Genomic DNA, 25,789 nt, shown 5'->3' on the forward strand with positions numbered 1-25,789 from the left:
TCCAAAAATAATAATAAATTGGTCATTTTCAATCCACGACTGTTAGTGGGACACTGCTGTGCGCAATTGGCTGCCGCGTTTCGCCTACAAATATACAGTCAATTCGCTTTACAGTATATTCTGTGAAGCGCTTTGAGATGTCGAGAAGACGTGAAAAGCGCTATATCAAATGCAAGGATTATTATTATTTATTATTATCCTTCAGTTAAATTGGTCATTCACCTCCTGGCTGTTTGTGGAACATTAATGCGTGCAAATAGACACAAGCAATGCCCTGGATTAGCGTAACCGCTCTCTTGATGCTCTTCTTTGCAGAAATCGGGAAATGAGGCAATGTCTTGACAGATAAAGTCTTCTGTGAAACTTCCTCTGCTGTCTGTTAACACGACAACCACATTCCCTCATGAGCTGAAGTTGCGATCGGCTCAAATTAACCCTCCTCTAGATCAGAAAGGCTGTTGGAGTCTCTTGCATGTTACGTCAGGAAACCTTGCAGTTCTACCTCGTTCCAGTGTAATGTCTTGCATTGTGATACACCAGGGAAACAGATCTTTCAGCCCAAAATACGCAGTCAGTTGTCTTTACAGTGGGTTCTGTGAAGCGGTTTGAGACGTCTGAACGATGTGATAAGGCCCTATATCTGAATCTGAACTCAACTGATTTGGCCCCTTTGCCTTGTTTATTGCTGCCGTGCTCTGCTTTGGCCCACGTCTGTGGCTTTAGTCGGTCCTGTGCAATTTTGGCCACGAGGTGGCGAGTTCGCACTGCGGAAAAAGTAATTCACAGTTCCTATTAAGACTGGAGATCCCCTAATCCAGTTTGCTGCGTAAACCTGGTGACAAATGTTACAAGATAAATGATGGTTATTTCAAGGTGGCTGTTCATTTAGACGGTTGGGCCTCAAAGCTATTTGGAGCAGCAGCAACCTTCATCGTCGCATTGTCTTCGTATTCATAACATAAACCAAGCAGCTTGACGTAACCCAGCGTTAAACGAAATGAAGTTTCACCTCTGTTATTCCCCCCCAAGCCACTCGTTGTCTGCAGAGGAATGTGTTGCAGGTTGACGTGATGTCTCTGCCCTGTTCATGCGGAAGCTAAAGATCCTCCCTCTCTCGTTCACACACTCTCCCCCCCACCCTTTTCACCCATATACACGCCTCTTTTACCTAGCAGGTAGTAGGAACCCATTTTTTAGTCGATTGGTGGATCGCTTTTCCGGGGGTAATAATCCCTTTTTAAAAAAAATAATTTAGTCACTCAATCCACGACTGTTTGTGGGACACTGCTGAGCACAATTGGCTGTCGGGTTTTGCCCATGAAACACAAAATAAATCCACTTCACAGTATATTTGAGACGTCTCAATGACGTGATAAGACGTTATGTCAAATGCAAGGATTATTATATATAATTATTAAATTTAATAAATATATAGTATATATTAAAGTGTTGTTGCTTCTCTTCCTCGATTCCCACGTAGCCGCTTTACAAGATAAACGTGGTGAGGGTTGATTTGTCGAGGAAACCAATGTTCTTTTCTCTGCTGATCCTTCTCTTCCCACCCGCTGTAATAAACGTTCCTACATCTGTCGCATTTCATTTTAGTCATGTTCTGAGGAATGAAAATAAATCAATTCGACAATCGAAAGTGAATATGTGCAGTGATTATCACTGTCATTATCCTTGAGAATGCCAGCGCTTTCTCACATTGTCAAAAACATCTCAAAGTGCCTCGTAGGGTTTACTGTGAAGTGCAGTGACTGTATTTTGTAGGCAGAGGCTTGAAGGCGAGGGACCCAATTTGTATACAGCATTGTCCCACAAATAGCAGTGAGCAAGTGAATGAGGGAGTCAGTTATTGATTGATTTATATATTAATAATAATAAAAATCCTTGCATTTAACACAGCGCCTTATCAAGTTGCCTCAAAACGCTCCACAGAATATACTGAAAAGTGGAGTGACTGTGCATTTTCTGGGTGAAACGCGGCAGCAAAATACAAATATTTGTTTCTATATGTACATTTGTTATATATATTATATTTATTAGATATTTTGTTCGTCAGCCAGGTGTCTGACACATGCGGAAACCCATCACGGTGCTTAAGAATATCCAAACCAAACTGGGAATTGTCTACATTTATTTTATTTATTATTGGATAGTCAAACAATCAAGTTGAGGGTGAAGCAGTGAGCAGGATGTTCTCTTGCTACAAGGGGAGAGATGACCTCCTGAGATGTTATGAGGCCAGATGTTCTCTGCGTGATGTGCAAATAGCCCTGAGGGGAGTGCTTTGATTACGGCATAAACTCCCCACAGTATGTCTGATTTATGGCTGCCTCGGTTTCATTGAAAAACAAGAACAGATTGGGGGAGTCGAGGCCATTCAGCCCATCGAATCTGACTCACCAATTTATTGGATCTTGGCAGATCATTTAGGCTTTGACAATGCCCTGCTCCCATTAAAATAAATCAACTGTAAAGGAGTCCAGCAATCGTCCAGATAAAATCTCTCGTGCACACGTACAGCATGAGGCTCTGCCACTATCAAGTACTGTAGGACACTATCCTGGGTGAGGGGTGGTATATACTGGAGTCCTGTAGCTCAATGGTTAGAGCACTCGCCTTGCAAGCGAGAGACCTTGGCATGATTCCCGGCAGGGCAAAACGTTGGACAAGTTTCCCATCCCCACCCACCTCTGTTTACCCAGCAGTTAGTCAAGTTAGTCGATTGAATCGCTTTTACGAGGGTAATAAATCCTTCCAAAAAATAAGAATAAGAAATTCAATTCAGGACTGTTTGTGGGACGCTGTTGCGTGCAATTGGCTGTTGCATTTCATCCCATAAAACACAGAGTCAATTCACTTTACAGTATATTCTGTGAAGCGGAATGCAAGGAATATTATTATTAGGACATGTGCGACTGCCAGGATGGTAGAGGGCGAACTGGTTGGTTTTCTTTCGTTTAGCAATTCTTATGTAAATGTTAGGGTTATTATTAGAATTGGCATCGGTGGGGCTTTGGTTCCAGTCTGGTGGTCTGATAAAGAAAGGGGAAGATGCCAACCCGAACTCCTGCCCACAGACTCACCAGAAGACCTTCCTCTTTGACCTACGGTCACTCCCCCCCCCCCCCACCCCCGGGCTCGGCATCGTCCTCCGCCACAGTTAAGCGCTCTGGGACTCTACCCTGCGTGAGGGGTGCTATATAAATGCAAGTTGTTGTCGTTGCTGTTGACCTTTGGAGTGGTTGTGGCACTGGGAAGTATTGCACAAGAAAATAGCACTTTGTTTTTAAGATGGTCTGCAGTGACTGCAATTGCGTAAATAAGCTACTTGCCAGAGCATTGTAACTGCAAAGGCTTCATTTCTCACAGTGCTGTTTCATTACCAATACATTATTTATGAGACTGGCGAGTTCACCGGCTCCACAAAGCGTCGCGATTATTACATTTCAGCAATTCAGGTCATCCTTTCGCTGCCATTCTTCTGTGGTTTAAAATGTTTGCCTGCAAAGGGTCGATTGTACAAAGGTAGAACACTGCTAACAAATGTCCTGCAGCTTAGACCTCAGAGCCCTCCGGGTTCGCTTCACGGGCAGGGTGAAAAGGTGGGCAAGTTAATTGGCGGATCGCTTTTCCCTTAAAAAACATAATAATTCGGTCACTCAATCCACGGGTGTTTGTGGGACGCTGCTGTGCGCATTTGGCTTCTGCATTTCACCCACAAAATACCCAGTTCAATTCGCTTTACAGTATACTCCGTGAAGCCCTTTGAGTCGTCTCAAAAACATAAGAGCGCAGTGACTGTATTTTGCACGCAGTGATGAGGTGAACGATTGATTTTATCGGGCGGTGGAGGGGGGGTTGGGGGCGGCGAAACCGGGACAGAGAAACTCCCTTCTCTTCTCAAAGTGTCACGGGATCCTTAATGCCCACCTGCACCGGGAGGTGGGACCTCGGGATATCATCTCATCCAAAGGATGTCACCTCCACCACCAATGCAGTCCTCTCTCTCTCTTCCCCCGTGAGTTCACAGTCCCATTATTGTACTCGCAACCAATTGACCAAAGGTGAGTGTGTGTTAGTGAGTGAGCCACGGCGATGGACAAAGTGTCCTGGTTTTGTGCAGTAACATATCCATGCTCTGTCTTTGTTCCTAAATCTGGCTGTGTCCTACTTTTTAAACACTTACGTTCACTGACTTCTTCCCCAGCTTTGACTCCCAGATGCTCGTCTCCTGAGCTTTGGGCCAAAGGCGTTGAATTTATTGTGAACGTTTACATTTGGGTGTATTTCTCGCAGCTGAAGGCTTGTGTGCAAAGAGATGAAAGAATGTTGTTTGGCTTTCACTTTGACTGTAATATAGGCCATCGATTGGAATATCTCACAGGGAGAAAGGAAATTTCCAAGGAGCGCGCACACTCCTGCTTAACTTCAGATGCAAGAAGTGAATCGCGGTTTCTTGGGGCCTTTGCAGAAATGTGGCAAAGGATATAACAAAGGAAATAAATAATTTCAGGAATGTAAACTATGAAATAGTTATGGTAAGTAAGATAGTGTGTTCCTTGCAGAAGTACGCACACACACATACACACACGCAGGCTTTTACACACACACGGATGTGCACACACACTCGCTTTCACACAGAAGCGCTCATCACTCCTCACTCTCACACACACACACACTCAGACGTACACTCTCCTTTACACACACATTGGCAGAAGTTCTGAGCTAAACATCTGGACTGTTAAATAAATCGTCCCCAGTAAATGTGGAGCTCTCGGCATTGTACCACTGTGTGGTTATGGAGCAATTTTTACTGCCTTTCATTTATTTTTAAGATTGTTCGTCCACCTTCTTTCCAGTCGCACCACACATTTCTTCCCGTGTCTGTGTCTGTGCTGCTCTCAGGGAAAAAGAGACTTGAGTCAGATGTCTGGTTGTGCAGAGATTTAAAACCAATCACTTTATTCTGTGCAAGTGGAATAAATACAATGCAATACAAAATTACATTAGTATGGCACCTTTAGTGTCGGGAGGACGTCCCAAGGCGCTGAACAGTCGAGGATTTTTAACCGAGTCGAGTGAGGGTGGGGGGCGTTGGGATATGGGAGGGTAGAGGTCAGGGAGGTTGGCTGAAGGCACGGTCGAAGAGGAGGGTCTTGAAACATGCCTTGAAGGAGGCAAAGGAGGGAGTGAGGCGAAGGGAATGCGGGATGGACTTCCAAAGGGTGGGGGCATGTGGATGGTACAAACAATGACTTGATGTGCAGCGCTTGCTGGCCAGTCCGCACAAGCCGTGCCACAACGGCCCCAACGCCTCCCCCCAAAGCTCCTCACACAATGGGTTGCGTTCGAGCAAAGTGACTGCTAGATTGTGGCAGCTGCTCAGTAGCAGCAAGGTGTCAGATCGGCGACCGATTTATTCGTTCATCAGAAGGAAAGCTCCCAACTCTTCTCTAAAAGGACACCGTTTAACAATGTAGCAGAGTGGTTGGCACCCCCGCCTGGGAAGCGAGAGGACCCGGGTTCGATTCCAGGGCAGGGCAAAACCATAGGCAAGTTTTCCTACTCCATACGCCTGTTTTCCCAGCAGTAAGCAGGAACCCGGTCGTAAGTCGCTTTTCCGGGGGGTAATAATCCCTCTAAAAAATCATAATAATTTGGTCACTCAATCCACGAGTGTTTGTGGGACACTGCCGCGTTCCACAGTCAATCCATTTTACAGCATATTCTGCGAAGCGCTTTGAGACGTCTCAACGACGTGATAAGGCGCTACACAAAATGCAAGGATTATTATTATTACTATTATTATTTTAACGATATTTTAATGTGCCTTCTTCCACCTTTGGCAGGTCACCTTCCACGATGTGGATTCCCTGACTCATAAGCTCTTCCCCATCGTTGAAGCCATGCAGAAGCGCTTCAGTGCTGGCTCCGGCACCTACTACAGTGACTCCATTTTCTTCCTCTCGGTCGCCATGCACAGAATCATGCCCCCAGGTAAGCATCCCCGCCAGGGTTATGTTGTAGTCGTCCAGGTTCTCAGACTCCATGTAGGCCTCGCGCTCAGATAAGTGTGGGTGTATATGATCCAGCGGCAGATCAATCAGCTTGATCTTCCCATCTTTAACAATAATAGTAATAATAATAATCCTTGCATTTGATACATCTCAACGTCTTATCACGGCTTCGAGACGTCTCAAAGTGCTTTTTCAGAACATACTGTAAAGTGCAGTGACTGTATTTTGTGGGCGAAACAAGGCAGCCAATTGCGCACAGCAGCGTCCCACAAGCAGTAATGGATTGAGTGACCAAATTTTTGTTTGTTTGAGGGATTATTATCCTCAAATTATTATGTAGAGAAGGTCGCCGTGATGTGCTCCTTGGTGACGTGACGTTTCCTGGTTAGCTGCTGATGTGCACTTTGGTGGCCGCCAGTGACTGGTTTTCCTAATGTCTTCCGGTGGAGACCGTGTATATTGTAGGATGTCGCGGCAGCTAGTTTGTTAGTTTGTCCCCCAAACAGCCGTGAGGTTGAATGTCCATTTGAAATCTGAGGGATTGTCGGCCAGTTCGCTGGGAGAGAGAGGAACTCCCTGCTCTCTTTGACTAGCGCCAAAAAAAGATCTTTAGTGACCACCTGTACAGGGCACAGATTGGACCTTGGTTTAACGACTCGTATCCGTAAGGGAGGCAACCTCCCGCAATCCAGTGCACCCCCAGCTCTGCACTGAAACATCAACCTAGACTGCGTGTGTGTGCGTGCGTGCGTGTGTGAGCGCGCGAGTGAGTGTGTGTGTGTATTTGAGGTAAGGAATAAAAACTACATGACAATGAAATGTGAAGGTCATCCTGTATCTCGCTGCTACCGGTGCCAGAGGAATGTTGCGAGTTATCGCCTGGCCTTGCCCTCAGTTACGTCACCATGTCTGACTGGCTCAGACACTGAGCGGTACTGACGTGTTGGCAGGTCTCATGTTCAGTTATTGTTCCTGACGCTCCACTCATTCCAAGGCTCATCTCCACTTCCAAAACCAGCTCGGTTTGGCTGAGGCGAACGTGAGAGCAACAACACACGTGGACTTGCTTTGATCAAAAGCCACAGTTAAATCTCCACGAGGGCAGGGATCTTCACTGTGCCTGACTGGGTTAGATTGGAAGCCCATTTCCCACCCTATCACCTGTGGCTGATTACATTTTGTGGCATATCCTGTGATCGCCAGCTTCGGTTAAGAAATCCGATGGATTGTCCCCAGCCCAGACAGGTAGGGAGGCAGGTATGAACACTTGCCTGTCTTATCTCAGAGTCCAATGTGCTTCTGCCTGTGTCCAATTGCAATTGAGATATCAAGGCAAGTTATATGGTTTTATCTGGTTAGTCTCCAGCTGTTACCCCCCAACGCACACTCTAGGGTCCCCAAGCCTTGGCTCTTGCCAAACCGTGCTAAGCGGGATACGTCCCTCCAGGGAGAGAGAGCACGCATTCCATCCCAACAATCTATCTCCGGGATCTCCACGTGTCGGTGGGATGCCTGGTATTCTCAGCTTGGTTTGGAGACTCTCAAGCAGACGGTGATGGCTTTCCGCATGTGTCAGACACCTCGGCTGACCCCCCCCACCCCCCAAAACAATCACAGACACTGTGCTCTCGCGTGCCCGAGTTACAACTCATTCACAAAATGCTCACGTGGCGCTCGCCTCGCCGGGAAGATTAACCGGCATTTCCTCACCTTTGGTATCGTTGATGGTCTCCCAGCCCTGTTCGATTTCCTGTGCGGCCTGGCTGATAGCACTGTGTTGCAGCTCATTATTCCCAGTGCCCCCAGGCAATTCTTGTACTCTTCACGTTCTGCTCCAGCAAACCGCTGATTTCTCTCTCTCTTTGTCAATGTACCCGATTCCACTTCAGTCACCCCACACCAGGGTCTTTCGACCCAGTTGACGCTCCAATACAGCGCTGAGAGTGGGGGGCATCAGTGCTGCATTGTCGGAGGTGTCGTCCTTCGGATGAGGCGTTAAACCAAAGTCCCGTCTGTATGTGTTCGAAAAGAGAAGGAAGTATTCTCTCTCCCGGTGTCCTGGCTAACAATCCCCGGAATTATATTAAAAGAAATGCTCATTCACTTCACGGCTGTTTGTGGGACAGCAAAGCTGTGTGCAAATTGGCCACTAAATTCACTCCACTTGACAATAAAATATTCCCGTGAAGCGCTTTGGGACGTCCTGCGGAGACGAAAGGAGCTGCATCCAATACCGGACTAGGATTATTGTCACTGTATTTATTGTTGTTGTTTTTGATCCACTGTTAATTCACAAGATGCAAATATCCTGTTTGTTTCATGGTTCAGTTTCTTCCTCTTCCCCCTGTTAAGCTGAGCAGTCGCTAGGTAACGGTGCTTGGGGGAGGAAGTCTGCACAGGTCAATCTCTTTACTGTTCTTAGAGCCTAATGTTAGACGTTCCCCACTGCATGCAATACAAGAGGCATTGCCAGCATTGGTGTGATCTTACATTGGGAGTTTAAAGATCACAACCCAAAGGTTAACTCTTTTCTTTCCAGCTCAGCAGCAGGAAACAGATGTGATGCAGTGCTTGGGAACAATGCACCTAGCCTTCGTGTTCCTCTGTTAAAAGTTCCCCTTTGCCTGGGCTGCCCACAACAGACTATGCTTTATTTATCATGCAACTTACAGCTCTTTTAAAGATACTTTGGCAAAAGAACCGGAGGGGAGATGAGGGGAATTTGTTTTTTACGCAGCGAAGATCTGGAATGCACTGTCTGAAAGGAAAGCAGATTCAATAATGACTTTCAAGAGGATATAAACTTGAAAATAAAAAGCTTGCAGGGCTATGGGGTAAGAGAGGTGGGGTGGGGCTAGTTGACAGCTCTTTCAAGAAGCCGGCACAAACACGATGGGCTGAATGGCCTCCTTCTGTGCTGTAAGATTCTACGTTCGTTCTCGCATTTGACGTAAACAACTTCGACAGCCAGGGACCTCGACGTTTGCACCTTATCTGCACCAGCTGTCCCCTCACAACCCCCCAACGTAGTTCCTAGAAAGGACCAACTTCCAGAGTGCAGTTGAGTTGAGCACAGTCCCACCATTGTCTTCATTATTAAATGATCTGATAAGTGAAGACTGGCTCTCAGAGCAATAACAAGATAATAATAATAATAATAATAATCATCCTTGCATTTGATAAAGCGCCTTATCATGTCTTCGAGATGTCTCAGAGTGCTTCACAGAATACAGGGTAAAGTGAATTGACTGTATAATTTGTGGGCGAAACGAGGCAGCCAATTGTTCCACAAACTGTCGAGAACTGACCAAATTATTATTATTTGAAGGGGTTATTATACTTTTCATGTCTAGCGGTGTCAATCTAGAATATGTACGAATAAGGCTGAGCATTGCATAATTACATAATTACAGAACACCCCAGTATCAGCAAAACACTCCACAAAGCATTGTTTGCTCGCTGCTCTTGCTGTGGAGGAATGCGTTCCGCTGTTGCGACGTTATCTTTTGTTCAGCACCTCTGGTGAATATTGATGATCCTTCACAAAGTGAGTTAGACATTTCCTCTCCTGTCTTGTGAGGCCGTTCCTAACAGAGTTTCTTCAGGGGATGAGCGGTGAGAAGAAGTAGGGTATACACACTGCTTTGCTCGTGATAATAATCGTCCTTGCATTTGACACAGCGCCTTTCACGTCAGAAGGACGTCTGGAAGAACTTTATTGTAAACTGTAGCGACAGCAATTGCCGCTACATGTCATGGGAATCCTTAGCATCCACCTGAACAGACAGAAGGACCTCGGTTTAACGTCTCATCCGAAAGATGGCACCTCTGAAATCTTGATATTCGGCTTGAATGCACAACCTTCTGTCTCAGAGGCCAGAGAGAGGGAGGAGGTGACCGTAAGCACGATCAAAAAAGAAGGTCTTTAGGTGGGATTTTGAAAGTGGGGAAAGACAGAGGGATTGAGGGAACGAGTTCCAGAATTTCGGAGCATAGTAGCCGAAGGCACGGCCACCAATGGTGGAACGAGGGAACGAGGGACAAACAGGAGGAAATTTGTCACCAAAGGGGTTAAGCAAAGAAACGGCTAACACTCCATCCAATGAAATCAAACGTCTCTTTTTGCTGATTTGTTCCGTACGTGATGTGAAGATAGTGCAATTGTGTAATTGAGGTCAAGTAAGGGTTATTCATTGGCTCAGTTCAGATGCAAATTTAATGCACTATGAATAATTGGACGACTTTGGGACTGGAAGCTACTTAGCTTCCAGTCATGATGATGTATAAAGTTGTTTCGGCACGTTTGCCAAATGTTCAACATGGGAGAAAAATTAGATTAGAAAATAGTTGAGGAGAATGGGTGCTGTGAGGGAGCAATGCATTCCTGTCAGATGCCTGGCTGGGGTTAACCTGTGGGTTTTGATACCTGTTTTGGGGTCAGCCGGGTGAATGACACATGTGGAAACCCATCCCAAACTAAGAGTACAAGTAAAGCTACTACTATGACTAATAATAATCCTTAAATCTGATATAGCGCAGTATCACATCGTTGGGACATCTCACAGCGCTTCACAGAATAAACTGTAAAGTGAATTCACTGTAAAGTGAGGGCCCTGGCGAGGGTGCAGAAGAGATTTACCAAAATGGTACCAGGGATGAGGGACTTTAGTTATGTGGAGAGACTAGAAAAGCTGGGATTGTTCTCCTTAGAGCAGAGAAAGATAAGGGGAGATTTAATAGAGGTGTTCAAAATTATGAGAGGTTTTGATAGAGTGGACAGGGAGAAACTGATTCCTCTGGCAGATGGGTCAGTAACCAGTGGACCTAGATTCACAATAATTGGCAAAAGAACCAGAGGGGAGATCAGGAGACATTTTTTTACACAGAGAGTTGTTACAGTCTGGAATGCACTGCCTGAAAGGGTGGTGAAACAGAAATGGAACGAATAACTAGCTACATAACTAGTGGGGCCCTGGAGCTCAGTCATGATCCCATCATTTCAGTCAGTGAATTGATGCTCATCGTAGACACTGTGATGTTGGTTGACCCAGATCTGTCAGCCCAATGCTGAGAACTTTTTTTCTCTCCCAACACAATCACACCGAGTCTGCTGATTTGATATAATGATCTACAAATAAAAAAAGAGTCAATGCCCTCCTCAAATCCTCTCACTTATTGGTGTCTCGCTTAACGTGGCTGGCTGTTAGACATTGCTGGGTTTACTACCTAAAAGGGTGCCGGTGACTTTGTGGATTAATGGTGCCATTTTGGAGGAACTTGCAGAGAACCAACCTTTTGCCACTCACCCACACCTGATTAGAGAAGGTTAGAAAATTAGATTAGAATATAAGAACATGAGAATTTGCTCGGAGAAATAAAACATAAGTTCCATCTAGTTCACATTACACCATCCTGGCAGTCGCTTGACGTGTTGTGCCCCAAACTATGTATTGTATCCTGAGCTCTTATTTTCTTATAGAAATCTAAACAAATGACATTTTCTACTTCCACCGTCTGTCTCCCTAGGGAGCCTGTTCCATACGTTTACTACTTGCACACTGAAGTAGTGTTTCCACAGATTTGTTCTGAATTTACCCCACCTTTAATCGCAGGCCGTGTCATCTGATTAGAAAACCTTATTCAAAATGTTTCTTGTAGAGATAGGCATATGGACTATGTTCTGCTGTGGCCAGGAAAGGGCAGTGTGAGTGGGTGATGTCCAGAGAGTAGATATGTGCTGGTTGGTTGGGTTTAGTTGTAGAGCATTTGATAAGGGATGGACGATAGGATTGAAGTTAGGGAGGTGAATTGATGGAACCGAGTTGGCTTTTGGGGGGAATCGAATAGAAGCTTCGAAACTGATGAATGCTTTCAACAATAAACGGAAAAAGACTATTTCTGCTGATAGCTGAATCATTAGTGAGAGGTCATAATTGGAGGATTAGGACCAGAAAACAAATGGGGAGCATAGAAGATTTTCTTTACATACCCCACAAAATCCACTTTACGGTATATCCTGGAAAGAGTGTATGCACATTCCATTACAATCAATCCACTTTACAGTATATCCTTTGAAGTGTTTTGAGATGTCTCAATCACGTGATGAAGTGCTACATCAAGTGCAAGGATTATTATTATTATCACAAATAGCTGTTGAAGCCGAATACGTAACAGCCTTTGCATAATGACTTGGGGAATAGAGTAATGGAATGGGATTAGAGTACAGGGCGCCAGTGGGGGAGGGGATGGTGGGGGGGTGGGGGGGGGAAGGGGCATGAGAAAAAGCACCAGCATGGACATGATGGAGGAAAGAGCAGGGGGATGGGATTAGAGTAGAGAGCTCCAATGGGGGATCGAGCACCGACACAGACACGATAGGTTGAATGTCCTCCTATGCTGTAATTATTCTACAGTTCCATCCTGTATCTTTCGCTCAATTGCTCTGTGCTTTTGGGACTATCTTTGTAGAAAGGGCTTTTGAGACTCTCTCTTTAAATTATATATTTATCCATTTCGCCGCCAAATTTTGCAGTCAATCCACTTTACCATATATTCTGTGAAGCATTTTGAGACGTGTGAAAGGCGCTGTATCAAATGCAAGGATTATTATAATGAATAATAATTATTTAATAATAATAATGGCCTCTTTTTCTGCTGTATGATTCTATGATTCTATGAAACCTTGCGCTATATCAAATAAACCTTGCATTAATAATAAGCATTATTAATAATGCTCTCCCGAGCATTACTCAGATATTAATGCCTTCATTTCAGTTACATGTTGCGCTTGTGGCAATGTCAGGCCCTAATGAGAATCTCCTCATGAGTCATCTCACATCACCAAAGACCCAAGGCATTGATGCTGGGCAGAATTTCAACCCAATGATTGCCTTTGATAACAAGGGAGTGTGGAGTCATTCTGGGGGGAAATGGGGGAGGGGGGCGGCGAAGTTAGCCAGTGTCAGTATTTTACATAGAGCGCTGAAAATGATTGTAGATGCGGGGAGTTTAGTTCAATTAATGTGGGTGATGACCGAGATTCGGACATCAGGGATTTGTGAGAGGAGAGGTGTTCAATCAGCGGTGAAAGATCCGCACTTGTTTGCGGTGTCACCGGAGTGGCTCTCTGGTGTGAGCGTGTACAAATGAGGTGACCTCGTCTTACTGACAGAATTGCAATCCCAAATCTACTGCGACCCTCTACCGAGAAAGCTAGTGATGGTGCCGTAGAGACGATGCTGTAGATGAAGTTGTGGGTTTTGTGTGTGTACATCTACATGCATGTAGGTAGCCTTTGAATTGACCTGTTTCGGATGAATAGCTTTGAAACTCAACCCCACTGCACTAAGATCTATCTGTGCTTGCGTTTTTCGTCACAGAATACAAAGTCACTACACTTTAATGGAGTCCTGCAGCTCAGTGGTTAGAGCACTCGCCTTGCAAGCGAAAGACCTGGGTTCGATTCCGGGCAGGGCGAAACCTTGGGCAAGTTTCCTTACTCCACACGCCTGATAATAATCCCTCAATCCCTCAAGAAAAAATAAAAAATTGGTCACTTCAATCCACGAATGTTTGTGTGGACGCTGCTGTGTGCAATTGGCTACCGCGTTTCCGTCAATTCACTTTACAGTATATTTGTGAAGCGCTTTGAGACATCTCCATAATGTGATCAGGCGCCATATCAATTGCAAGAATTATTATTATTATTCTTGTCGATGGATAACATGGAAGAACAGACTTGTTTTCAGAATGACCTTAAAAGTCTTTTTCAGATATATTTATTTCCAATATTATTCCCAGAAACTTAAAGGGTAGAGGTTAAAATCTCTTCCCTCCCCCCAATGCCCCACATAAAGTTATTAGGACGTGGAACGCGTTACAAGTCTGGATCTCGTGTATTTATCGTGTTCAAATATCAATTGGATAAACGTTTGAAGAATAGCAATACAAAAGGTCTTGAGGAAGCGAGCAGGGAATTGGGATGAGAGCAGGTATCTCCATTAACACAGCACAGGTGCAATGGTTCTGTGCTGTCACACAGAGCCTATATTGTGACAACTAAGGCTATTGCCCATGATGGTAGCTACTGTGAAACACTTACTCACAATAGAATTTTGCAGCTAACAAGTGTAGGCGAGGTAGGTAACCATAGGCTATTTTAAGCTGGTTGTTTGTGTACTTAATACACCTGAGGCGGTGCAAATCCAATATTCAACAGCACACCATTGTCAGCCCGGTGTTTCCAGCGCTCGGTAAATGGAATATGTTGAGGGTACAAAATAAATTCTGAATTCTTCAGAAATACGCTACATAATTCTGGCCAGCAGCTTGTATGTTTGACATTAAATTGGCTTGCATTTCATTGAATAATAAATCACTTATTCCTGTAATATTCTATTCACAATAGAATAGATAGAATAAACGTAGTGTAGGCCATTCAGCCCCTCGAGCCTGTTCCGCCATTCTATAAGACCATGGCTGATCTGTACCTCAAGTCCAAATACCTGCCCTTGCCCCGTATCCATGTGCCAGCATTTTCAGCAGTTACTGGTTGCCGTTGGTGACTAGGTGGCTTTCTACGCTTGCTCACTGTGCACAGGAAGCTGATCGGTCAGTGCAAGAAGCCAAGACTGTACCCTGCGTTACACCCTCTCCATAAACACAGCCACACTGTACCAGAGAGCATTACAGCTGCAGATTGATGGAATAAATTGACAGGTGTCCTTTCAGTCCTCATCGTTGTCTTCAAAGTAGATTGATTGGTGCGAATAGATATTAAAGAGAACACTTTTACTTTGTTTCCCCTTTTGTTGGACGTGTGGAGAGAAGCTGCCAGGGACAGATACAGTACCGGAGCTCGGGGTGGGGGTGTTGGGGGGAGTCCGTGTCAGTTTGTCATTTGTCTTTCAAAGGAAATAGCCGCTCGCTGTGGTTATTGGTGAGTGTGATGGGTTTATGGATTTTGTAGGAAGAAGTCAATGAAAACAGAGTGCAACTAATCATTGGGTATGGGGGATTTTTCCATTAGATAATGGTCTGGAGAAGCACCTTGGGCTACACTGCTGCTTCAACAACAACAAAATGACATTTGTATAGCGACTTTCACGTCAGGAGACATTCCAAGGTGCTGGACAGTCAGAGTTTCGGACCCAAACTGGGGGTCGGGATTGGGGAGGATGGAGAGCAGGAGGGGGAAGCAGAGTGTTCAAAAGCACAGTTGAAGAGGAGGGTCTTGAGATGGATCTCGAAGGAGGCAGGGGAGGGGGCGAGGCTGAGGGACTGTGGGATGGAGTTCCAGAGGGTGGGGGCAGAGTGGCTGAAGACCTGCCTGCCAATGGTGGGGTGAGCGAAGCGGGGGACATGAAGCAGGCTGGAGCCCGCTGAGCAGAGGGAGTGGGCAAGATGGTATGAGGTTAGGAGGTCGCAAATTTAGGGGAGAGCAAAGCCATGGAATGCTTTGAAGGTGAGGATCAGGATCTTGAACTGTATCCTCTGTGTGATGGGAAGCCAATGGAGTCGGGCGAGGATTGGGGTGATAGGGTCTCGGAGCCTGGTGCGGGAGAGGACACAGGATTTTCAGTTCTTTATCAATCTTTCTCCTTCCCCTCTCACGCTTTACAATAGTGCCAGCCTGATTCAGTTGGAAGTACTCTCACCTCTGAGTCAGAAGGTTGTGGGTTCGAGCCCCATGTTGGGAATTTGAGCTAGCACACTGACATTCCCGATACAGTACTGGAGGTGACTCTGGACTTCAGATGAAGATGTTTAAACTGAGGTTCCATCTGTCTGATCAAAAAGAGAAGGGAGCCTTTCTCTCCCAGTGACCTCGCCAACAATCCCCCAATTAAAACTCGCTGTGATAAATTTTCTTGTGCAAATTGGCAGCTGCGTTTGCCTAAAACACACAGTTACTGCATTTTACGGTCAATCCTGTGCAGGACTTTGAGATGTTTTTACACGATGAGGTTTTATATCAAATATTCCCTTGTTTAATTTTTAAGACTGCAGAGGAATGGAATGAACATTCCAGTAAGTCCCTTTCAGTCTGGAACATTAAACCCTGCACTCCACTAAAGATCAACTTTCAAACCTTCACAAAATATATTGTTATTGGTCTGTCAGCGCGCTTTCCCTGGAATCATTTCCAGTGATGATCTGCAGAGAGCCATTGTAAGAATAACCGTAGACCACACAAGCTTCGGATGAAGAAGTCCCTTTGGCCCATTTGAACGCATCCTTCCAGAATCCCCACCCTATCCCCTGCGCATTAGAGTATCCAGTCTTTTAAATGAGTCCCAGTGTCCCGGCCTCCACCACATTTCCTGATGATGATGATAATAATAATAATTAATAATAATCCTTGCCCTTGACACAGCGTCTCTTGTGTCATCTCAAAGTGTTTCACAGGATTTACTGTAAAGTGTAGTGACTGTGTATTTTGTAAGTGAGCACCACAGTGAATTTTGTTTGCACATCCACGTTTCTTCACTTCTTGACTGTCTTTCTTTGGATTGAGGCCTTAATTCAGATCCCATCTGCCTTGTGGTTCAGGTGGACGGGCAGAAACGACCCTCCCCTTCTGACTATTTCAAAGCATTCTCGGTGCCTTTCCTTCTGGTTGAATCCGGCTTATTCCCTCCTCAAACAAATGCTCCAGATAAAATTCTGCTGGATTGGAGACTCCATCTCATTGCTGCTGGTGGGAGACTGCTGACCCAATAGGCTGCTGTGTTTGCCCCAACTATAACACTTTGCTTCTAATTAATCTCATTTCCGTAACTCGCTTTGAGGATTGAAAGGAGCTGTGTAAATGTAAGCTGCTTCACCCCGTGACCTGATGTCCTGCTGCCTTGCCATAATTGAAGCATTGGCTTGTAAATGATGGTCTTGTATCTTCTCCTTTGACCGTGTCACCCAGGCAGTAAGTAGTAATGGCCTGGTTATGTCTAGAGTGAAGGACCAATAATAATAATATTCCTTAATAATAATAATCCTTGCATTTGATATAGCGCTTTTCACGTCTTCTAGACGTCTCAAAGCGCTTCACAGAATAGACTATAAAGTGAATTGACTGTATATTTGTGGGCGAAACGCGGCAGACAATTGTGTCCCACAAGCAGCCGTGGATTGAAGAGATCAATTTATTATTGTTTGTTTTTTTCTTGAGGGATTATTATCAGGTGTGTGGAATAAGGAAAATTGCCCAAGGTTTCGACCTGCCGGGATTCGAACCCAGGTCTCTCGCGTGAGAGTGGAGTTTTCTAACCACTGAGCTACAGGGCTACAAATCCTTGCATTTGATATAGCGCCTTATCATGTCTTCTAGACATGACAAGTCAGCGCCTTGGGTTGCCCTCCCGACTTGAAAAACGCTTTACAAATGTAATTTTGTTGTTGTTGTTGTAGACGTCTCCATGCGATTCACAGAATATACTGTAAGGTGAATTCACTTTGTGCTTTGTGGCAATCAATTGCATACAGCAGTGTCCCAGAAACAGTCGTGGATTGAGTGACCAAATTATTATTATTATTATTTTTAAGGGATTATTACCCGGTAAAGCGATCCGCCATTCGACTAACAACTGGGTTCCTAATTACTGCTAGGTAAACAGAGGTATGTGGAGTAAGGAAACTTGCCCAACATTTTGCCCTGCCTGGGAATCAAACCCAGTCCTCTCACTTGCGAAGTGAGTGCTGTAACCACTGAGCTACAAGACTCCACTATCCAGCCCGATAAGTTCAGGACCTGTAACCTATAGCTTCCATTGTCGTAAACATTATTTCCCTTATTCATCACTCAGCGAATTCTCAGTGCGTGTCTATCACATTAAAACAGCTCAGACCACCGATGAGTCCCTTGATGTTGTTTTAAATCAAATGCAGGGCAGCCAGCAATGTCCGGCAAACCAGCCACAGGGTGAATGACAAATTGTAATTGTTGGTGATTTGTTGGCCAGGTCACTGGAAGAAACTTCTTTTTCTTTTCTCGGGGTCTTTAATGTCACCTGAAGATCAGACAGATGGCACCTCAGTCCAACATCTCACCTGAAGGCCGAGGACTGAGGGACTGTTAAAGCTTGTGAAACCTCACTAGAAACCTGAGGCATGCAAGCGAGCACACAGCCCAGTGATCAACCACTAATCTTTGTGAACACCCGAGTTTGCACCTAACAAGTTTGACACAGCGAGGGTCAATTAAACGATTCAATTGTTTCGGAATGGACATAGGTCAATAGTTGGGGGGGGGGAGATCTAAGAATGACTGAAATTTATGCTGATCCCAAAGTGTAATTCAGGGAGTTACTATTTTTTGTCTTTCTGTGTTTGTTCGCTGTGAATGTGGGTAATTAATTAGATTTCTTGTCAGAGACCCGATGGTGCCTATTAAATGAAAATCGGATGTAAAAACATCCTGTCTATTATTGGTGATCTACCAGCGACCTGATTTTTACTCTGTCTCTCGTTCTGTCTCTCTCTCCCTCTCTTGCTTTCTTTTTCTCTTTCTCTAACTCTCTTGCTCTTTCTCTCTGGGTCTCTCTCTCTCTCTCTCTCGCTCTTTCTCTCTCGTGCTCTCTTTCCCTGTCTCTTGTTTTCTTTATCTCTCTCACACTCTCGCTCTTGCTCACCCTCTTTTTGGTTGTTTTTTTCTGCAGAGATGACTCAGATTGTGCAGTTGGATCTGGACGTTAAGTACCGGACGAACATCAGGAACCTCTTTGAAGAATTTGACAAGTTTCAGCCAGAGGCTGTGATAGGGATAGCCAGAGAACTTCAGCCTGTATACAGGTACTCCACGCACTTTACACTGTCCAGCTGGCAATCTGTGCTTAGCAGTGCGTCCCAGGACACATTCAGTATTGACACTACGCAGGTGAATACAGCAGCCTGTTTGTATACATCATTGTCCCCTAAAACAGCCGTAAAGTGAATGACGGGTTTGATTAGAGGGCGGTTGTTGCCCAGGAAACAGATAGAGCGATTGTTGGATCTTCAACACGTGCCTGAAAAGGCATAAACAGGCCTCGGTTTAACATCTCATCAGCAGTACGGTACTTCCAACAATGCAACACACCCCCAACACTGCATTGGGAGTGTCAGCACCTACGTGGGGGCTGAATCCACAATTTAAAAAAATAATAATGATAATTATTTTTTTAAATTTATTTATTATTTTTATTGTTTCGCCCACAAAATACAGTTAATCCACTTTACGGTTTATCCTATGAAGTGCTTTGAGACGTGTTGAGGATGTGATAAAGCGGTATATCCTGTAGCTCAGTGGTTAGATCACTCGCATCGCAAAAAAGAGACCTGGGTTTGATTTCCGGGCAAGGTGAAACGTTGGGCAAATTTCTTTACTCCAAACACATCTGTTTACCTAACAATAAGTAGGAACCCGGTTATTAGTCGATTGGCAGATCGCTTTTCCGGGGGCAACAATTCCTTCAAAAAAAACAGTAATAATAATCATTTGGTCACTCAATCCACGACTGTTTGTGGGAAGCTGCTGTGTGCAATTGGTTGCCATGTTTCACCCCACAAATATACAGTCAACTTATTTTACAGTATATCCTGTGAAGCGCTTTAAGACATCTCGAAGACATGACAAGGCGCTATATGAAGTGCAAGAAATATTATTATTAGTAGTAGTAATAATAATAATACTTGCATTTGATCTAGTTTTATTGCACTAGTGATGTGGCCGTTGTCCGTGCAACATTTATTGTTACTGTTCTTTGTGCTCCAGTTCACAGCGTGGACCCTGACACTTGGTGATTTTAGTTTGAGCCGTGGGTGTTCGGGGGAAACAATCGTGGCTTCATTTAGTTTGAAAGAAAGAAATTCCAATACATATTTAAAGGCTGAAAGAGATAATGATAATAATAACAATAATCCTTGCATACGATATCGTTCCTCGTCACTTTGTTGAGATGTCTCAAAGCGCTTCACAGAATATCTTGTAAAGTGGAGTGACTGTGTTATTTGGCGGGCGAAACGCAGAGCCAAATGTGCACGGCAGTGTCCCAAAAAACAGTCATCTCTTCCACCCTCCCCCACCCCCTCCCTCACATACGCATGCTTTCTCACATCCTTCCCACAAAATCATTTTGGTGTATTCTGGCTGACTGGCTGATAAAGTCTGCAGATCGACTGTTGATGCATAATTCATGTCAAGGCGTGCGCTCTATTTAAAGACTCTGAGAAGTCCCACAGGCTGGGGTTAGGGGGAGGTACTGAGATGCTGGCAAATCCTGACAACGGATCAGTTGCCACGGCAATGGCATTGATGTATATTTTTATATATTTTTAAAAAAAGATTAAAGGCAGGGAAGGACCGTTGAGCCTGTCACAGCTCCTTTTCAAGTCGTTCGTAACATCTCCGATGCCATCGGAAAAAAGGGGGAGAGTTTATGTCATCGATCAGAGGCAGAGTAGTGAAACGAAAGGTTAAACCTTCCCTCTGAATCTCGACAGCCAAAGCTCCTTGCTTGTCAAGAACATAAGAATTTACCAGCTGAAAGAAGACCAAGGTCCATCTAGTTCTCCTTCCACCATCCTGGCAGTCGCTTGCACATGTCACGTCCCAAACTATGTACTGTATCCCACGATATTATTTCCTAAAAGAAATCTATCAAAGTTAAATTATATTACCATGTTACATTATGTTATTAATGTCCGTGAGTGAGGAATAAAGTAATTATTAATGACATTATGTGACATTATGTTACTTACGTCTGTAATATTATGTGACATTATGTTACTGATGTCTATCTGTTGTCCTCCCCCGCAGAGAGACAGAATTATTATTAATAATAATAATCCTTGCATTTCAATTCATGCCTAATAATGTTGAAACCATTGCTGTCAGATGTAGTGACTATGTGCAACGCGACAGGCAATTTGCACCAAACAGTCATGAAGTTAAAGGCCAGTTTGCCTGGTGGCTTGTTGGGCAGGACACTGGGATAAATGCCCTTCGCTGTGTTCAGTGTTACTGAGAACCATATATGGTTTAAACGGAGGCAGCAGGGGATGCGTTACCCGGAAGCATTAGAAAGCCAAAGGCTAGAGAATAAAACGCGAACTCAGTTGGCGGTGTCCTGCCCAACAATGGCATTTTATATTTATGTTTAATGTCTTAAGACCTTCCTCTTCGACCATGCCTACGATCACCTCCCCGCTCTCCTGGTTTGGTATCAGACTCCGCCACTGTAAAGGCTGTATATAAATACAAGTTGTTGTTGTTTATGGCATGTTGCTGTGTGCAAATTGCCATAAACAACAACAACTTGTACTTACTTACAAAATACATGCAGTCTCTATACTTTACAGTAAATCCTGTGACAAACTTTGAGACATCCTCCCGAAGCGAATGGTACTGTATCAAGCAATTTTTTCCTTTGTAATGGGCAGCCATCAGTTTGAGCTTTGGTCATCAAATTAGTTTTCAGTAACTTGCTTTTTAAGTTGTGTGAGATTCTTGATGGCTTATGACTGACTGACTGACTGTAGGGTTGTGCTGCACGGAGAGAGGCAGAGCGTGTGGAGCCGGTTTTTCCAGAATGGCTTTTTCTTGTTGCCTTGGGAGTAAGGAGTACAGAAGTGACGCTAACAATTCTCAGTTATCCCTGGTGTTGGCATACCTAGAAACTGCATTCTTTCTGGGTGAGTCAATCTGGTTCAAGTAACGATAATCCTTGCATTTGGTATAGCGACTTCGCATGTCGGAAGGACGGACGTCTCAATGCGCTTCACAGAATTATTGGGAAATGTATGTGCTATGTATTTGTAGGCGAAAGCCATGTTATTGGATTTGGATTACATATTAAGGAATCTTAAGAAATACTGCAATCTGGAACCCAATGCCTGTGCCCTGAATATAATGAACTTATGGGCTTGTTGCATTTGGAAGAAATGGTCAACTATCCCGATCCCGGGGAGAAGATTATTCCTGATTGCTTCGAAAAGAAAGATTTCTAGATGAAATCCTGCGGGACTCATTAAGGGCAAACTCTGTGGTGAAATGATTCTGAGTCCTTTAAATTGATTTCTGTAAGATTATTAACCGGGAGATCTGAGATCTTCTCTTGTCACTCGATCCAGATTGCGTGAAGAGTTCCAAGGAAATGGAAAAGCTAATCAGACCGAGGGAACTGGCTGCAAGTTCTAGCTGGAAGCCGGGGTGAGGTTTAGGGAGATTTGCTTGGCAATTTACAAAACAAAACAATGTTATAATAGAAGAGAAATCTGGATTTTCAAATGGAGCTTAATTAGTTCTCTCTGCAAATATTTGTACATGCTTCTGGAATGGCGAATTATATTAGTACTTTAGCAAATTCAAAGCCATTATCCCCGGTCTTTCCACCTAGAAATGGGTGACATTGAAAGCCACATAATGAAGTGACACGGAAAGCTAATTATGGGATTTAAGTACAGTTGAGTAACACTGACTAGTTTTATCCTGGTATTCGCTGCTTGGAGCAAGGTCCAGTAATGGTGGCATTGTTCATGTTAATATGCCTTATTATTTTCCTAAATTGTGATATTAAAAAGAAACGGCGAATTTAATAATCTTAATATGATAATTGTGTCTTATCATCGAGAATGCCCTATAAGTGCCTCACAGGATTTACTATCGAGTGTAATGACTGCGTTGCATGAACAAACATGGCAGCCAACTGTAGCACAGCAAATGTCCCCACAAACAGCCACAAAGCGAATGTGGCCGCTCTTCAATGTGGGAGGGAATGTTGGCCAAGACACCAGAAGAAAATCTTTTTAAATAGCCTTTAACGGAGTCTTTAAAATCCACCTAAAGAGGCAGGCGGGGCCCTTGGTTTATGGTCTTATCTGAAAGACAGCGCCACCGACAATGCAACGCTCCCCTCCCAGCAATGCAATGTGAGCTCTGAGCCTCTAATCCAGGGGTTAAATCCGGTCCCAGGGGTGTGATTGCCACCAGCCGAGCCAGCTAGACCTGTCAGTGGGTGTTCTGTTATCAGCTGCTTCATTGCAAACAAAGACAACAAAAGAGAAAAGGAAGCGGAGGAGCTATTTTTGTTCTAAGAATTAGATTGATAAGCATTTGAAGGAGATGCAGGTGGCAGAACAAGATACCACGAGGCATTGTTCATCAGAAAAGAATAACAATAGTAATCCTTTCATAAGATGCAGCACACTATCACAATCTCAAGAATCTCAAAAATCTTCACCAGATACACTGTGACTGTGAATTTTGTGGGCATATGTGGCAACAAGCGGACATGTCCTCAAAGGATTTTTTTGGGGGTCAGCCGGGTGTCTCAATATATGTGGAAACCCATCACCATGCTTAAGAGTATCCAAATCAGACAGAGTGCCCCAAACCAAACAGAGTTCCATGCATCCCACCTACACATGGAAATCCTAGAGATATTTATTAGAATGCAGTCACACCTCTGGGACCGGATTTAACCCTGGATCAGAGGCTCAGAGCTCACAGTGCATTGCTGGGAGGGGAGCGTTGCATTATCGATGGCGCTGTCTTTCAGATGAGACCATAAACCAAGGGCCCCGCCTGCCTCTTTAGGTGGATGTTAAATACCCCGTTAAAGGCTATTCGAAAAGATGTTCTTCTGGAGGGACGCAACCTGCTTACCTAATTTTGGATAGTATTATAACAACAACAACAAGATTACATTTGTATAGTGCCTTTCACGTCGGGAGGATGTCCCAAGGCGCTGGACAGTGTACAGCATTTCTGACCCGAGCACTGGGGTCAGGGGGGGAGAAGGGAGGGGAAAGGGGGTAGACGATGGTATGGTCGAAGAGGATGGTCTTGAGGCAGGACTTGAAGGAGGCTAAAGAGGGAGCGAGACGGAGTGACTGGGGATGGAATTCCAGAGGTTGGCGGCAGAGTGGCTGAAGCCTCTCCCGCCAATGCTGGGGCGGGTGGGGCGGGGGACGTGGAGCAGGTCAGAGCCGGCTGGGCAGAGGAAACGGGCAGATTGGTAGGGAGTTAGGAGGTCACAGAGTTAAGGTGGGGCGAGGCCATGGAGGGCTTTGTATGTGAGGACCAGGATCTTGAACTGGATCCTCTGAAGGATAGGGAACCAGTGGAGTCGGGCGAGAGTGGGGGAGATGGGGTCACAGAGAGCACACAGGCTGCAGAGTTCTGGATTATCTGCAGCTGTGGAAGGAGTAGTTGGGAAGGCCGACAAGCAGGGCATTTGCACAGTCGAGCCTGGAGGTGATAAAGGCATGAACAAGAGTTTCAGCGGCCTGAGGGGTGAGGTAGTGGCGGAGTCAGGTGATGTTACGGAGGTGAGGGAAGGCAGAGCGGGGCATGGCTTGGATGTCGGGAAGAGAAGACGGTCGAACAAGACACTTAGGTTCCTGACTGGCTTGGTGAGTTGAAGTGTGCAACCATTAGGACAAGTTGGCAAGAGCCAAGGCTTGGGAGTGTGCGTTGGGGTAACTGCTGGAGACGAACCAGCTAAAACCACACAGTTTGCCATTATTAGCACTTCCTGGCAAGCTTTCTTGCATCTTATCCAGCTAGGACCGCCCTACCCGTTAGGGCTTTGACTTACAGGGTTAACAGGAGAGGATTTGGATTCAGTGAGCGTCTACCCTTGCCTGAAATTACGACTCTGCTGCTGCGTTGTGTGTTCATTATATTTTATTCCAATTACTTTTCAAAAAAAAAAAATCTTTCCGGAGCGATTTCTTCTCTGTTGCTCGAGGGATAGTGTTCACCGGGCACGTGGGGTGGGGATGAGACTGACGTGTGTCGCATTTCCCCTGACCCCCAACACAGCCTAATCTGCTAACTTCAGAGAGCAGAAGCTCGGGCTGCGAGACTCGTCAAGGCCTGTCTTTGAGTCCCAGGAGAATTCTCCTGCCTCCGATTACAATCAGTACAACCAACAGTGGCAACCATCTCCGTCCGCTCTGGGATCAGTGACGAGTTGCCGTCGATGACACCAAACGTTGCTACAGACAGAAATACGTTTTCTGGGGGTAATAATTCCTTCAAAGTAAATAAAAATGTAAAACAAATAATTTGGTCACTCAATCCACGACTGATTGCAGGACGCTGCTGTGGGCAATTGGCCTTTTGCCCACAAAATATATAGTCAATTCACATTGCAGGAAATCCTTTGAAGCACTTTGAGATGACTCGAAGACATGATAAGGCGCTATATCAAATGCAAGGATTATTATTATTATAAATACATTGTCTCTACAGGGGAGAGAGATTCACAGATATGTGCGTACTTTGCCTAAAACTCTGTGTGTTGCTTATTCACTGAAATAAACGCACAAAATACACAGTCAATCCATGTTACAATAAATTCTGCGATGCGTTTTGAGATGTCTCAACGACGTGATAAGGCACTATATCAAATGCAAGGAATACTATTATATTATAAATCTATCCCCCCCCAACTCCCTCCTTCCCTCCCTCCCTCCCTCCCTCCTTTATTTCTGTCCCTTTTTGAATGCATGGAAATGTAGCTGGACAGATGCTTCCTCAGTTCCCATGTCTCTGTCGGATGTGTTTCATACACTTTTTTTCCACCGCACAAAGGCTTGTAGAAATCTGGAATTCTCCCCCCCCACCCCCACTACGCAACATTGGAATTTTCAAGACTGAGGTCGATAGATATTTGTTCAGTCAGGGTATCGAGGGACATGGAGAAACGGAGAGTAAACAGCTGAGGGAGACAGCTCAAGGTCCTGAATGGTCAATTCCTGTTCCTATGTTTACCCTTTGGATG

At 44.8% G+C, this 25,789-nt stretch overlaps 1 protein-coding gene across 1 annotated transcript in view; it reads left to right on the plus strand.

Annotated features, from left to right (window-relative positions):
* Window positions 1-25,789, plus strand: part of xxylt1 (xyloside xylosyltransferase 1) — a 33,800-nt gene that overhangs the window by 3,393 nt on the left and 4,618 nt on the right. The window contains exons 2-3 of the mRNA XM_042339380.1: window positions 5,859-6,006; window positions 18,680-18,812. Coding sequence (XP_042195314.1) covers window positions 5,859-6,006; window positions 18,680-18,812 — 281 coding nt within the window. The remainder of the gene's footprint in view (window positions 1-5,858; window positions 6,007-18,679; window positions 18,813-25,789) is intronic.

Source organism: Callorhinchus milii, unplaced genomic scaffold (assembly GCF_018977255.1).
Source record: "Callorhinchus milii isolate IMCB2004 unplaced genomic scaffold, IMCB_Cmil_1.0 Scaffold11, whole genome shotgun sequence".
Taxonomy (NCBI): Eukaryota; Metazoa; Chordata; class Chondrichthyes; order Chimaeriformes; family Callorhinchidae; genus Callorhinchus; species Callorhinchus milii.